Genomic DNA, 16,635 nt, shown 5'->3' with positions numbered 1-16,635 from the left:
TCGGAGAAGAAAAAAGGACCGAAAGGAGCGCTATCGAACGGCGAATTTTCAATGAACATGTCACGCCGTTGGAAGCCGTTCGATATCGCCTATTCGTAAAACGTAGCTTCTCGTCGACGAACGTCTTAGTCGAGCGAGCTTTACGTACGAACGAATTGGAATTTGGGACTCAGGATAATGGTAATTTCGAGGAAAGTTTTTTACTTCTTCCTTTTCCTTTTATTTTTTTCTCCGCGCACGACGCAATCCCTATTAATATCGTATCACCGCGAAATCGATCAAGGCTGACCGCTGCCACTTAACGAGGCGAACCACCGTATGTACCACGACGAGGAAGCGTCGAAGCGCGATCGGCAAGCGGCCAGGCTCTCTCGGTTAGACCGAAACCCATGCCACCTGACAGTGCGCCGCTTTCGGCATCGATCCTCGAAATCGACTTTCTTCTATTCGGCGATTCCCTATCTATTCCTTACCTATCGAGTAGAAGGGAGGACGAACGATCCTTCGAACGTTCGAAAAATCATCGCTTTAATATCGCTCGTAATAAGTATTACGTGTATATCGTCGCGTTAATTCACACCGGGGATCGTTTTTAAATCGTTAAGAAATATTCAATTATTATAGATAATTTGAGGACGATAACAGGCAAAAAGCTAAGGGTAAGAGATAGCGGGGGAGAAACGACATCGTTTAGATTTAATTTCCAACGCGAACCGATTAAATCTCCCGCGCGGATTTCCCTTCCTTCCCGTTCTTACGTAACACCCTTGGCTTGTATTCGGCCGCTATGTCGAACGTTCGGATGAAACTTATAAAGAGAAGGAATCGTGGATTTTTACGCGGGTGTAAAGACGCTCGACACCACACCTCGTATACCTCTGTCATCATTTATCGTCGATCGACGATTATTCTTAAAAAGTATCGCCCTTCACGCTTCGCAGATCTTCGATACGGAAGTCTTTCGATCTTTTTCTTAGATCTCGTCTCGAGATATATATTTCCCCTTTTTTCCTTTACGGAGAACTAATAGAAAAGGGACGCACGCGAGAAAATGGGGATATGAGCCCATTACTCGTTTTGCCATCGACTTTCCACCGATAAAAATTTCCGAAAGTGGCGCTTCCTTCTGCTGTATTTCCGAATACTTTGCCCTGTCGATTTTTATATGCGCCAATCTCTTCTCCCGTAATGGATACTCGCGTTCTAGAATCGACGTTGAAACAATGACAAGTAATCATTTTCTACGCATACTGAAAAGATATCCGACTGAAATCGAAGAAAAGAGATGGTAAAGAAGAAAGAAGATAACGAAGAAATGACGATGCTCGTAAGAGTGCCCTTACGAAATATCGGCGCGACGTCTTCTCGGTCTCGAGCGAATAAATGTGCTCGCATTAGGGGTCGCGGACAATGGTTAGACCGAACGGCACTATCCCGAGGGACTACTGTGCTTTACGATGACGCATCGTCCGTGAAACTCCTTCGGAGCCGCCGCACCGGTCCTGGGACTTCTTAACCCGAGACTCTCCGTGCTCTTCGTCAAACCCTCATTGAAATTTAAATTTTCCTACTTTTAAAGAAGATTTTCTCGGAGAAAGGACAGCGGTGTTCTGATTCTCAATGGCTCGCGAGACAATTTCGAAAAGCGCATCGCTTTTTCCTACTCGCTTTTCCATCGACCTTAAAATACCACCGATTCGCCGATCTCATTAAAATTATTTTCTTCGTCGCAATCGCAAATCTTTTCGCGATATTGCTCGCTCGATGGATACACCGGTTTCATCCGACGGCGGCAAAGAAGTAAAGGGAAGGCGATTCGCTTCGTACACGTGTATATATATATATATATATATATATATATATATATATATATATATATATACATACATATGTAATTCGTGCGTAAATAACAGATTCACGTAGAAGTCGTTAGTTCTCGCCTAAGAGCAGGTCGAAAATGGAATATGAATGGCGACTACGTTCTCGTTTTCTCCCAGAGGAAAGGACGAGAAGGAGGACGTTATAGCCGGCGTGCGGCCGAATTGCGGGACGAATTTAACGTCGGCAGACTGTACGTAGAGATGGTAAATACTACGTAGGTACGTAGGGTACACACAGCCAGTGAGGAAGCTGGCTACGACAGTTGCCGGAGGCTTGTGCGGGGTCGCCCTCGATTTGGTTCGCGCGACGAGCAATTTGACGGAGTGCGCTGCAAAGGGAGGCGTCTGAACTTTGAGGGAAAGCTTTCGACGGAGTAATTTTGATAATAGTTCCGTTCGCGTCGGCCTAGAAGCTTTGCCACGAACGTGCGTATATCTCTCTTTCTCGCGAGCGCACAGACAGGCACGTTGCGCGATACGTATTTCTCTTCGTCTGTCAAGCGGAATTTCTCCTACTCCGATCGAGCTCGTTAAGAAACCCGGCTCTAGATCGTTATCCGTTATCTTCCTTCTCGTACTAATCTATCGCGATTAATGCCACCGATGCGTGTTCTCTCTGCCGTCGCGAAGATGCCATTATACCGGGACGTTATTCCCTTACGCCGGCTAATTCGATTGCATCGTCAACAACAAGGTCAGCCGTTTTACAACGTTTTACTCGCATCGTCGTTAGAACGACGATAGGAAGAGTCAGTCAATTCCACCGTATCTATCGTAGGACCGTAGATAGCGTCTACTACTATCCTTTCGATTAGACAGAGTCAAGTATGGGCAACACCCTAGACAATCTAATTACTGGTTACACACTCGTCAGAATTTAGTCCGTTCGGAGTGCCTTCTTCTCTATCGCGGGATAAAGTTTACCGACTCAAATTGAACCGTTTTCGAGGGTACGTCCCTAATCTAATTATTTGGATGTTCTTCGATCGTAACTCGTACGTATCTACGTCGATCTTTTCTTTGACATTATCAAAATCGATTATCTAACGTTCTCGAGCGTTTTGCAGGGGAAACGAACGATATGTGAAAAAAAAAGAAAAAAAAAAAGAAAAAAAAGAAAATAGATTCGACTAGGGATCGTAAAGAGTAAAGCACGAAGAGTAAAATTCAGACTCTCTCTTTCCTGATTCAGGCAAGGCCTACCGGAACTAATTCGATTCGATCGAGCAAACCCGGATTCCTCGGGTAAAGCCGCCTAAACGCGATTCTCCGATTGATACCGAATAAAAGTCATCGGAACGTGATTACGAGAAGGATGTACGTTACCCGAGATGTAAATCAAATTCAACGTAAGTCCTTTGAAAAAACGTTACCATCACCATCGTCTATACATACTTTAATCATCTTTCATTTGATTGCCCGTCGCAAGTCTTTTGCTTTAATATTAATTGTGATGGAAGGTCATCTCTATGAATATTCTCTTGGATATTTGCTTATATTAATAAGGTGATAATTGAACGATAATTAATGCCACATCTCGCTATTCTACGTGTTGAAGTACTACGACGACGTGGGACTGGAGAGAGGGGGCAGGGGGAGAAATTAAATCTGGAACGGCTATAAGAGTCTGAGGGAGCATAAAAGGGAAGATCGATCATACGTGACACCGTACACACATGCTCGTACGTACGGAGAAGGAACGCCGATACGTAAATACGTTCGTGCACACTCTACGCTCGTTGCCATCTCTATCATATTATATACTCTTACATAGAGAGAAACAAACATCACGATGTACATACGAATATTTTACATGGAACGTATATTACGTATATTACGCGGAAGCGATAAGACGAGAAACCTATGACTTACGCAATACAGTCAACGTTATTTATTTATAATCGTACATAGAGATGAGCGAGGTCACATGCGCAAACATAAATCATAAGGAAGCAGGTTGGGAGGTATATAAAGACGAAGGGTTGGGGCCCTTGTGTCTGCTGGGTGTGCGTTATTGTTATACCCGTTTCTATACGAGAATAACGCTAAGGTAGGAAATAGGGAAGATTTCATCTCGGTCCAGCGATGGCCGAAAGGATGAGATCGTTCAGGTAGGGGATAAGGGTTCGAGGGGCTGGTTAAGATTTATGCGCTCGAACCGATACAACCGCTACAAATCAGTTATCCTCTGTCTCGTAACTCGAAACATTCGTACTAGCTACTGCTACTCCTGTCGAACGATTTCCGATCCCTTTGTTCGTTGCCGTAAAGTCGGATAATCTTAGTAGAGCCTTGCATTTGGAATGAAAAATCAACGATTTTACAAACAAATTTCCTCGATAGATAAATCGTTACGTAGCATTATCGTGCATCAAACGTCGGTTCGTTAATTATCGTATTTATCGACTCTATTATTTCGAGACAGGAATTTCGGTACGCGCGATATAGATTAAAATGACATAATAACGTTTAACGATTATCAGGTGAACAATGAAAATTGATTCCGTGCCATCGAAGCGATGGGAAAGATCGGATATTAGCGATGGCGCGTCGCTGAGATAAACGTGCAACGGATGCGACGTAGATATACAAAAATTACGCGTGCAATTACTATTCGTTATACTTTATTCGTTATACCGATAATTAAACATTCAATTATATATACATACTGCTCCAAATGGAGGAAGGAGGGCGGGGGGAGAGTGGGAAAGAAAAAACCTATAATTCTGCTTTCACCCAAATTACGATTCTTTCCTTGTCTATTTCTTTTTTCTTTTTTTTCTTTTTTTTTTTTTGTTTTCCTTCAATCACGCTTCCTTTGTCTTTTTCAACTCGGTGCTTCGATGCGAATTCTCGCGTTACTTTTTCTTTCCCACTTTCTTGTAAGCCAACGTCGACGTCTTCGCAAAGCACGTTTTATATCCTACGGTATACTCTTTTACGTTTCAATCTAGAAATCTGGAAAGGACTGGGAAAAGCGACTTTAATCAAAAAAGCTTATATAAGCGCGTCCTACACACACACACACATATATATATATATATATATATATATATATATATATATGTGTATGCGTTGCGATGTCTAGAGATAAAATTGAACGGATCATAATGAAGGCGCGAAAGAATATTTAATCTACGATTAATATTCCTTTTTTATCCTATGAAATATATAGTGATTATTCGACAAGTGCCAATGTAATTGAAAGCGTTAGACGTGCATTCGCTGGCATTAATTTCGAGCATATCCGTAATTGGTTTACGTTAAATAGTTGAAAAAACGAATTCGATTTAGACGATAAACCGAACGATACGTAACTTTTATTTTCAGCGTTGTTCGTTATTTAGGCGTGAGTTTCCCTTAAAAGCGTAGTTACGGCGTAGATCGCGATCCAAAGGAGAGAGAGAAACGATGCCGACGTCAGCGAGTCCGGACGAGTTTCTCTCTCTCTCTCTCTCTCTCTCTCTCTCTCTATCTCTCGAGGCTGTAAACGAATTTGCAGGGACGACAGAGTCGATGGTGATGGAGCATCAACGATTCGAAACGGTTCGTAACGAGCACGTCGAGCCAACCTCGGCATTCGGTATTGATCCTCTTTCGATGAAACAACGTAATTGCCTCGCTAATCGTGGTTAACGCAAGATTGAACGACAGACGGTGAAAGAGAATGAAAGAGGATCAAACCCAAAGAGGTGCACGACCTACAAGCATTGCCTAGTCAACGAAAATCGCGACACGCGGTTGGTCGATCAAAAAGTCCTCTTGTGGACTTTTTCGATGTTTCTCGCGCTTCACATAGGAAAGATTTCCTCGTTACAAGACTCTCGCCTTCGAGGAACCAGTTTCGCTTAATATATTTTTTAGAGAGAGAGAGAGAGAGAATTGAACGGTGAAAATAGTTGGATATCTCGAACGCGATATAATACAATGTCGCCTTATCTCGTGTAGGTATATTAAATATATCTATTCCCTTTGTGTGTTTACTCGCGAGTAAGGGAGTATAGAGGGAGAGATGCGAATGGGATCTGACCGTGCGACAACACACGGTTGAGTGCCAACGCGAAAGAGACGGCAGATTCGGTCGTAAAGGCAATCTCGACGCGAGGGCTAAGTTTACGGTTAAAAGATATAAACCCAAATGTGTGATCAGGCTGGATGGCTCCATTGTTTCCGAACGTATTCCTTTGTAGCTCGAACGAACCCGGTAATCCCTTTTATCGAATTTCATTCGCGCTCATGTCGCCTTCGGTTTCGTCCTTTCACTTCGTAAATTCCACTTGCTCGGCTTAACTTTTTCCGCTTAGAATCGGATCGGACGTTCGGCTCGACAGAATTAAGATCGCAAATCGTCCTACAACGTCCTCCACGGGACTACTACCTCGTCGTAGAAGAATGGTCAACGAGGGAGAATAAAGGAAGAAAGATAAAGAAGCAGGAATATTGAGGATCGACTTGAATAAAAATTAAAGGAATATAAATAATGGTCTAAATAAAATAAATAATGGTAAAAAAACGAAAGAGATGGAGATCTTCTAATCCGAGAAAAGGAGACAAGGAAAGTTAACGATCACGGGACGAGTCATAGGAAGGAACGTCAGGAGGAGTTATCGTCGAAGCAAACGGTCAATTATCTACAATGGAAAAGTAGGAAAGAAAAAAGAAAATATACCAAGACGATGCTTTTTTAATACGAAAGATTTCATTGTACCGTATACGATACTTATGCTCGAAGGCGTTTGCTTTTCTAATTCGAGGACGAACTGCCAGAGGCATTCGCCTGGGAAACGTTCAAACGAGAACTTCATTGTGTTCGCCACAATACGATGCCTCTCGCATCCTATTATCGCGTACCTTCTACCATTCTGGAACCGACGTGTTTATCGGCTCTTCTATTTTCCGCTTTTCGCCTATATTCATCGGAATAAAAAGCCAGGTAATTTGGCTTTCTCGAGAATTCCTTCTTCGCACGAGATACCTTTATAAGTAGTAAGTAAACGAACGATGCGTAGGTAAGTACGTACACATGTATTTACGACCTGCATTTCGCCGCACGTTTACAAGTAAACGTTTTCTCCGAGTAAAAGCGAACGATAGTTTGAAGTTCATTCCGTCTATAGGTCGGTTTTTTGCTATCCAGTCAATTTTTTTTGCGAAGGTAGGTAATACTTGGACAAAGCGTGCTCTCGTACTTTTCGTTTAAAGCCAGCACAGGTCTTATTTCTTTCTCGCTCATCCGAGAGTAAAGAGAGAGAGAGAGAGAGAGAGAGAGAGAGAGAGAGAGAGAGAGAGAGAGAGAGAGAGAGATAGCACTCTGGCTGGCGCTCGGCTGATCTCGTAATCCGTCGATACATCAGAGTTACCATTACCGCGAATGGCGTCTATCGGTCTAAATCCGTACCTTACGTCGGTGTGTCACGTAGCCAGATGTGTGCGTGCGCTTACAAATCCTCGTATAGGCTCCTAAATGTAGGACGGAAGGAAGGAGCACGTGTGCAAGCAAGAAAGTCTTAAGCTTCTTACGAGGGCGCGCCAAGGCGATTGCTGGCTGGAAATCTGCTTGGATTTGAAATTATTCGATGAACTTCCTCGGAAGGATCTTCGTCGATTATTATTTTCAAAGGGCTTTGAATAACAATGGCACGTTAACATCGTATACCGAAGATTTTACGTAAAAATGAACAATGCGAATGGACATATTGAAAATTTATAGAAAGATAAAAGGTAAGAATCGTAAAAACGGAGCCTCTCGTCGCAAGAGGTCGACGCACCCGACCCAGTTAAAAACGTAGTCATCGTCGGCTTTATCGTCGGATTCATTGGCGTCATTGGCGAGAGAAAAAATTGGTACCTCGGCTATCGAGGAAGAAATAAAATACCAGTCGATAATGCTTAGCTCGGAGCAAGGAGAAGAAGGATGAACGATATCGTGGCCAAGGAAAAGGTTCCTTTGTCGGAGGGCTCGTCGACCCCTCCGGTAGGTCCGAGAAAAATTAGGAGCCCTTCGGACGGATCGATTTTCGCAGCGAGATCGAAAGAAAAGAAATAAGAGGGAAGAATGTCGTATTATTAGCCAGTTCTCGTATTATTAGTTCGTTGCTAATCCAAATGATTTTATAAAGTTCTTATAATAAAAAAACGGGCAAAAGCCTTTGGCTTCAAATTAATATATTTTGTGCTGTTTCAACGATCGCTTTTATTTTATTATTATTTTGCGTCTAGCGAGAAAAAGGAAAATGTACGATAATAACGTAGATATGGTTAAAATTATCGAATCGTAAAAAGCATAATCGGTCGATAATTAATAATACCCAATCGAGCGTGCATACAGAAGGAACATTTCGTTTTTCCACGAAATGGAAATTTCCCCCTTAGCACGGATTATGTTGGACGCAATAACTGGCAGCGTATAAATCTATTTAAGTATTTAGAAAGGAACACGCAATCATAGTCTATACGTGCGGTCACGCCAAACGTAAATCTCGTCGAGCTCGCGGTTCCGACTTGTTATATAAATAATATGAGCCATTACGAAGAGAATGAGGCAACGTTAATTGGGTCGCTCGTATACGTTATGGTTACGTCCGAACGGGCAACGACGTTCAATTCTAAAAATTTAAAACGTTACATTACGTACGAGCGCAAAGAAATATAATCCTTTCTGCGAATAAGTTTCTTAAAAGGGGTTATTCGCCAAATCTGCGCCAAAGCTATTGGAAACGAAGGGAAGGACAAAGGAAGGGGAGGACCGATGTATACTCCGAATCTCGAGCGTGGCAACTAAAGAAGATTGCCTGGTATTGTTGTGCGAGCCAAAAGCCGATCCTTTTATCAAATTAATTAAAGCCACATCCTAAGGCTGCCGAAGAAGACAACATAGTCTAGTGATGACAAAGACGATAAAGGATATTTCTTTATTAAGTGTCGCTGTGAGACACTTAATAAATTTCACGTACGCGTTATGTCGCGTCGCCCAAAATTCTTTCCGAAACTCCCTTCCGATCATCAGTGTTTCATTCAAGGAGATACCTCTTTTGAACTTGTCTAATCTTGTTAAATCAATCATCGTTCGCATTAATATGTATCTGATTAATAAATTCTAGATATCCTAGGTATCCCATTTCTCGATATTATACTTTAATCGTCCTGGGGGATCGGGTCTTTATTACGGACTGCCGAGAAGTTCGGGTGTCATGATTAATTACGGACTGCAAGATGCACGAGCCGGTGGCAAAGAGCTTCGATGACACCTTTCCTTTGTCAAATTATCTCCAAGAGGGCTCTCCGAGGCCTCTCCTTGGAGGGTTACGGGCCGCCTATCAAGCTCTTCGTTAGCCCTATTTTCGCCTTTGGAGATGCTCCGAGAAAGATTTCATATTTCCAAGCCTCGATTATTCCGCGGTCACGAAACGAGGAATAACCGTATCTTTTCTAATTTAATTAATCGCAACGCGTCGCATAGGAATTTCTCATTTTCAACGTCAATTTGATCGTCGGCCATTGAAACTCGGACCGAAGGTGGTCTATCTATAGATGCGAACAACGAACTTCCATTTTACGATTAGTATCTAGTCGTTCTCGCGCGATCTTTCACAAGGGCCAATCCTACTTTCATCCTCGTACATTCCCACGTTCCTAGGATTCAATTTGCATCGTCTCTTGAGTTTCAAGCGTTGATGCAACTTTTCTAGAAGGCCTTGAAGACGAATTGCCGTTTGTGTACACTCTTGAAGATTTAGCGGATTTCTGAAAGGTAGGTAGGTAGGTAGGTAGGTAGGTAGGTAGGTAGGTAGGTAGGTAGGTAGGTAGGTAGGAAGGAAGGAAGGAAGGAAGGAAGGAAGGAAAAAAAAAACGAAGGGAGTAGGAAGAAGAAAAATGTGTACATCGTAGGAGGGTGGAGTTTATATGAGATCTTTCTAGCGTGCCGTCTGCTTTATATTCTCCTCCGTACTTTGGATTATCAACTCGTCCTTTTTCCATGATACAACGTCTTTCCCGTGTACGAGTAGGAAGATATATATACTTGGCAATGTGTGCGTTGCTCGAAACCATTCAAACTCGAATGCTCGTCAACTCCTATACAGGAAATCGAAAGAATCAAGAAGGGAGAGACGAAACGAAACTTACTTTTTTATTTCTTTCATTCTTTTCTTATGATTTTTTTCTTCGGCGAATAGACGAATAGAAAATTTTCCCTTTAAACGAATAGTCATGGGAAACGGTACAGCTCAACGTAGGAGATCGGATCGGACCGTTAAACCGTTAAGCACCTGAGATAGTGTCGTTCTTCCTTGTAATTACTATCAGCCGACTGCATGATTCGCCCTGTAAACGAAGCATACATCAGTCATGGTCGCATACCGATCAATTTCGGCGAACTAATTTCCGCCTGCGATCATTCGATAGCGAATGCTGAACGTCGATTAAAAACGCAAAACACGCACAACTTTCTTTCGATATGGACTATCCAACGAGTACGAATCAAATTTGGCCAAATAGCTTCGTTGATATCTGCTAAAGATCGATCGACATCGTAAGTTTATGTCCGTGATCTCCTTAGATATTAATATTTATTCAAAAATCAAAAGGAACGTTGACGAACGATTCGCAAGCGACTTTTCTTTTGTTCTTTTTTTTTGTTCTTTTGTTTTTTTACAAAACAAAGCGAGAACTCATCAAAAGCAAGATAGGGATAATTTTAATCGCAAGAACCGTCATTCCGAGGGCAAATCGTCCTTGCTTCTATTTTCGAGAGTGGTACGAGAGCAAACTCGGTGGACCGAAGGTTCGAGGAAAATCCTAATGGGAATTCTATTATACTTATCGCACGAATGCTTCTGCTGACCATACTGCTCTCGGTTCGGAACTGTCTTCGAAAGGAAAGTTATTCGCATTACTACGTCCAGAAAGTTTCGCAACTGTCCCTTCCATATGCTCTTTGCCGGAAATTCAAACCGGAAGACGTCCGATTGATCGTTGGACCAATAATACCGTCAATTTATGCCTCGACACTTTGTCACAATGGCGCAAATCACGGAGGCGGATCGATTAATTCGATAAGATAAACGTTCCTAAAAGTCGACTTTTCGAATGAGGTCATGCGACGATCCGTCCTTTGTTTCGACGAAACGTTGTTTTCTCGTTCGCGAACTTTTGTCCGTCCGCGCATAACAGGTCGACGGAAGAAACTTTTGTCGACTTGCTCGCCAGTTGATCGATGCGAGAACCAAGTCAGATTTATCGAATCCACGCAACTTGATCTTTTCCGTTTCACGTTACTCCGATCTTCCGCAGCCTGTATACGTGCATACATACGTGTATGTGTGTGTGTGTGTGTGTGTGTGTGTGTGTGTATATATATATATATATATAACTCTCGGAGAAGAGCCAAGATACGGTCTTCCGCGAAATAAAAGGCTTGTTTAAAGAATCGAACGGCGAAAGCGCGGTAGTGCGAGGCGGAAGAGTGGAGATTAAGGAAAAGTGCCGAGCATCCCTTATCTTGTAACTGTGCCAAGCGAATGGTACTCGAACGGAGGACACGCAGGGAGCCAAGTTAAGAGATAAAAGATCCTCCCTACAATTTACAACTAATTTGAGATTCTTCAATCAGTAGTGTGATCTTGCATTCGTTCGTTCGTTCGCTCGCTCGCTCGCTCGTACCGCGAAAGAATTTTTCCAATTGAATTTTCCAACCAATGGGAAACTTACGAGTCGTTCTTTTGTCGCGTGTCGTCGTTACGAAGGCCGATAAACCGATAAAACACAAAACCAAGGCAAACATTTTCTACCCTCTTCCTTCTTCTTTCCCTTTTTCTCTTTTGAAATTCGTCGTAAGGCAAAATAACGGGTTCATAACGCGCCGAGCGTTATATTACGAAATTTCATTGAAAAGATAAAACCTATTAAAAGAACGGCTGAAAAATGAATACAACATTTTTGAATTGCTTCCAGTACGTTTACGAATACGTCATTACGCGTTCCCCTTTTATCTCATTGTTCCGAAAATTCTTGGAAAACATGTGCACCTAGTCGAGAGAGTTATTGAAAAATCATTGTGGCCGAAAAATAAATTAAAACGCAAAATCCATTTTACGTTTGCCTCGTGGTAATACACTTAATCGACAAGAAAAAGCGTTAGAACTCGACGAACGCGATATGATTTTAAGAATACGTTATAAAAAAGTTTCTACAGGAACGGAAACGTAGCTTCGCTAAATAATAACTATTCATCGGTGTTCGCCATTCAACAACCATAACACGCGCCATAGAAATGACGCGTTTACATGATAACAATAGAAACTCGATTACGGAACTTGAGAATTCGCGGCTTATTCGCCCATAGGAAGGTACGTTCTGTCCTCTGTTTGCTTGGACGTGCTGTTAGAATGCATAGTACATACTAGTATTATACATATCGTCTACCACGATTAGACGGGAACGAGTATCGTAAATAGAATAAAAAAAAAAATATTGCGAGTGTAAGCATTATGGATTATCGATTAGAAATTACTTTTAAAATACGACAACAGTTAATTTCGAAACGTTCCATCTGAAAAGGGTTCTATCTTTCGCGTTAATGATAATACATATGCATGACACGCTGTACGTGTGTACTTTATCGTTGGATGACGAAATTCGATGTAGCTCGACGTGCGCCATGGAAGATACACAAACGCTGTATATGCATATACATGGTGTATGCCGATCGAAAACATCCGCAAAGCCGTGCGTATTGGTCGTCGAACGTGTATGCGTTGCATGCTTTAGAGCAGATTGCTCGTCCAAGTACTTACTTGCGTCAACGATGCAAGCGCGTGATCGTGTTGTATGCGTGACCAAACGCGAACACTCTCTCTCTCTCTCTCTCTCTCTCTCTCTCTCTCTCTATCTCAAGATTCTCATGAATAACGCATGAACCTTCCGACGGTAGCTGTCACGCGACGAGCAACGATGCCGGAGGATAGTTCAGCTTGAATGGACGACAGGCGAAATTCGACTTTCTCGTTTCTTTTAATTTCTCTTTCGGCCTTCGGACCGAATATATGGGAATCTTTGTCTCTATTATTTATCTATACAAATAATAGCCGGACCTGATCGGTGTCGTTATTTTTTCCAGAGTCGCGGTATATCGGACGGCGGAAGGATGTGAGAGGACTATATGGGTGAACACCAAACGGGCAGAGCAGATCCGTCGAAATCACGAACACGTGGCGAGACGTGAAGCGGGGTAAGCTAGTCATTTAGAAAGTCCATACGTTTTATACGACATTTTCGTTAATCCACTGGCTATATATCGATACGGAGTACGGTACTTCAACGTGAGAGCCCAGAATAAAATCGAGCGACACGTTTTATTTACGATTACGTTATACGTTATATTATTCCACCGGCGAATCGATCCCGCGCCTTCGTCTCAGGCGGGATAAAAGCTGACGATTGAATAATCGATCGGCAATTATTTTTCATCTCTTTTTACAACGAACGAATAGATATATATATATATATATATATATATATATATGGTCATCTATATATACATATATATATACATCTCTATGGTCACGCTCGAGCATGCACAGGATAATTGACAATTGACGCAGGATGAAAATAGATGGATAAACTTACATATCGATATTCCCATACCTGGTGTGTATGCATACTCGTGTACTCGATGGATGTAACGTTAGTGCATCGCGTTAGTTTCAATTCGGTGCCGGAAAGTTTGCCAAAGTATTACCTTTGTTGTTGGGATCAGCTATTCGCTAGTTTTGCTTTACCACCAATTCCCATACGATAGGATCGTTTCTGCTCCTACAAATACAGAATCCTTTACGTAGTATTATAAAAGGTTCCTCCCCCTAACCATTTCTCATCGATAAAAATAGAGCCTAGACATAATCTCGGAAGGAGGCCATTTTTCAAAGATATCGACGGGATAGCTGACAACTATTTTTTTTACTTTTGCGCAACGATAGAAACTGCTTCGGCAAAAGTGGTCTCTTCGATCATATCGCTCGGACGTTTCCTTTGATCCGTAACCTTTCGAGCGCGAATCATTAAACGATCTATCAAACGGGTTATCCTTTCGTTTTTGCCATAGACGTAGACAGGCGCGAAATTCCTGTGAAATCTTTTCGCGATACACGAGTATCTCTCTGTTTAATGGATATTCGGTAAGGTTCATTCGTCTTTCGCTTTTTCGAGAGAAAAAGGAAGAAAGAAAAGAGAAAGAAGTTAAAAGAGATTAGCTGCGGAGGTTGTTGAAAAAGCAAGTGAAATCGATCTACCACCGTACAAAGGATCTAAAGGGTGGATATAGCACAGGACGAGGATAGCCATTAGGGTTCCTTTGGCGAAGGGTGAATGGTAGTACTCCCGTGTATCTAGTCGGTAGCCGAGAGGAAAGTCTTCCTTTCTATTTCTCAAAGATAAAAGAAAAAGGGGAAAAAGGAAAGGAGACAGAGCTCGATCGAAAAGCTCGGGGTGTAGATGCCGTTCTTTGCTCTTTCTAAGGCATAAGACCTTTGCGACCGCAGAGAAAACTGGTGTGCAACAAGGATCGACCGCGAACCTGCGAATCGTAAAAGCTTCTCTCAATATTTCCGGGAAAAGAATTTGCGCATACGGCGCAAATCCTACATATATATATACGCGTATGTACGAGTATATCTACGCAGGCGTGTCTGACTGGGTGCGAACGTACGGTGAACGTGACGGTACGACGAAAGAAAAAGAAGACCAAGGGAAAAGAAGAAGAGAGGAATGGGAAAAAGTTGTTTCCTCAAGGATTTGCTCACGTGGGCTTGCAACAAAGAAACTAGATTTAAAACATTGTATCGTATCGCACATTGTATCGATAAACGATATTAAAGCGCATACTTTTATAAATCGAAACGAACCTTTTCATCATCGTATCTACCGCGATCCGGACAGGAACCCCTTTGATAATTGGACGTAGCTCTGCGACGTGTTAAGCGACGTTCAAAAGCCACCATCTCGTTCCTCGGTTCAGAACCGTCGACGGCTACGTTCGAAAAATCTATCCGACTACGTGCTTCCACCGACCCCCTCTCCTAGCTGCGTGTGCGTGATAAAGCACAAGATGGATGGATAGGTAGAGGTAGCTAGAGGGAAATAGATGGAGGAGGAAAGGTACACTTACAACGTGTCGCGCACGCGAAAACAGGAAATATCACGCGACCTCCACCTACATCGAGGCTACATTATTATTACGTGTCTGAAACGTTCTCGGCACGGCTGTGGTCGTGAAAATTTAATTAAAACGCTTCTCGAGCGTACACACTTCATCCCAGCGCGTTGTTCTCTCGGTGCTTACGCGAGAGAAATGCGATGCACCGCTCGTCGCAAAGAGAATGCGACAGGAGCCTTGGACCTGACTCGTAACCAGCCCCTACTTCGATACAAATTTCCAAAAGTGCTTTGGATAACGCGAAAGACTAAGTTGTCACTTATAGGTGTACCAACCTTTATAGGTTCATCGTCCAAAAACTCGACCGTTTCGAGGACTCGTTCGAGGACGGGTATTCGCTCAATCGAAACTTTCTTCTCCTAGTTGAAAACTAGCTTCTCATTGCTCTCCGAGCTTGTTACATGGCGAGTTAACTCGCCCTCGAGATAACATAAAATTCTGGAATTTCCAAGAGAAACCGACTGAGAGATTAATGGGAAATTTCTGTGAAACCGGGTGCCGGTGAAGGATAGTAATTTGAAGGGACTTACGTCCCTTCTACGAGGATCGTATGCACTAGTATGCACGAAATAGGTGCAGAAGAATCGTAGAGAGCCGAAAGGAGGTTCTCATTTTTGCTCGATGTTTTATCAAACTTTTATAGATGGTGTACATGTAGGTCTAGGTGTACCTAGGCCTAATTAATAACTCGATTCGAAGGATATCGGGTCGTCGTCGTCTAAGCTAGTAGAAATATTTCATCTCGATATCGACTTATGCATCTCTATGTATTTTCGGAAAATCGCGCGAAAATCTCTAAATATAGATTTAATACGTTATAACGTCGTCGCGAACGAATCTCCATCGAGCGTTTGCAGAACGAGTCTATAAAACTATTTCAAATATCGATTTCGCTTAAACACACTGCTCTTTTTACTCTCTAAAGTGCGAATGTATGTGGAGAAATGCAGTAAAGGATCGAAAGACGAGTTATCTCGATTTCTTTCGGAGACAAAAAGTTTTTCCACTGATCTCGATCGCACGCCCGATTCCACCATCTAGAAGCTTGGACCTTTCATAAATTTCCTTAGGTACTTAGTGTACTTGATATGCTAATCGAGTGTCTTTATTAATTATAGCTACCAGCCGTAGGCCGAATTAATCGATTGAAACGATCTTTTTCTCATTGAAAACGGGAAAAGAGAAATATATATATATATATATATATACTTGTATGTACATATATATTTATACGTTTATACGATATGTAACGTCCTTTTCCTTTCTTGTAGCGTTGAGCCTGCTGTGCATAAAGAAATTCTTCGGGAGTGCGACGATGCTGGAGGCTCCACCCGGAAGTCGCGAAGATCTCGTGGAAGCAGCGAGAACTCCATGTACGCCTACAGGTCGGTGTCATTAACTTTACAATCTTTTCCTTTACACAGGGAAAGATTAAAACTAAAATGCTAAAGAGCCAATCATCCAGCGCTATATAATTTTCACCACGCCAACCGAATTTCTCTATCTCCCTTAAGTTATTAACGGACTCTTAACGTAAATCCTATC

At 42.4% G+C, this 16,635-nt stretch overlaps 1 protein-coding gene across 2 annotated transcripts in view; it reads left to right on the top strand.

Annotated features, from left to right (window-relative positions):
* Positions 1–16,635, top strand: part of LOC124426872 — a 62,846-nt gene that overhangs the window by 31,258 nt on the left and 14,953 nt on the right. The window contains exons 2-3 of one of the 2 annotated variants that reach the window (XM_046969052.1): positions 12,997–13,107; positions 16,362–16,475. In XM_046969052.1, the coding sequence (XP_046825008.1) occupies positions 16,406–16,475 (70 nt within the window). In that variant the 5' untranslated portion in view covers positions 12,997–13,107; positions 16,362–16,405. The remainder of the gene's footprint in view (positions 1–12,996; positions 13,108–16,361; positions 16,476–16,635) is intronic. The other variant, XM_046969053.1, reaches the window with a different exon arrangement.

This window comes from Vespa crabro, chromosome 9, assembly GCF_910589235.1.
Source record: "Vespa crabro chromosome 9, iyVesCrab1.2, whole genome shotgun sequence".
NCBI lineage: Eukaryota > Metazoa > Arthropoda > Insecta > Hymenoptera > Vespidae > Vespa > Vespa crabro.
The sequence above is the reverse complement of the archived record's forward strand: the minus strand, read 5'-3'. Positions and strand labels throughout refer to the sequence as shown.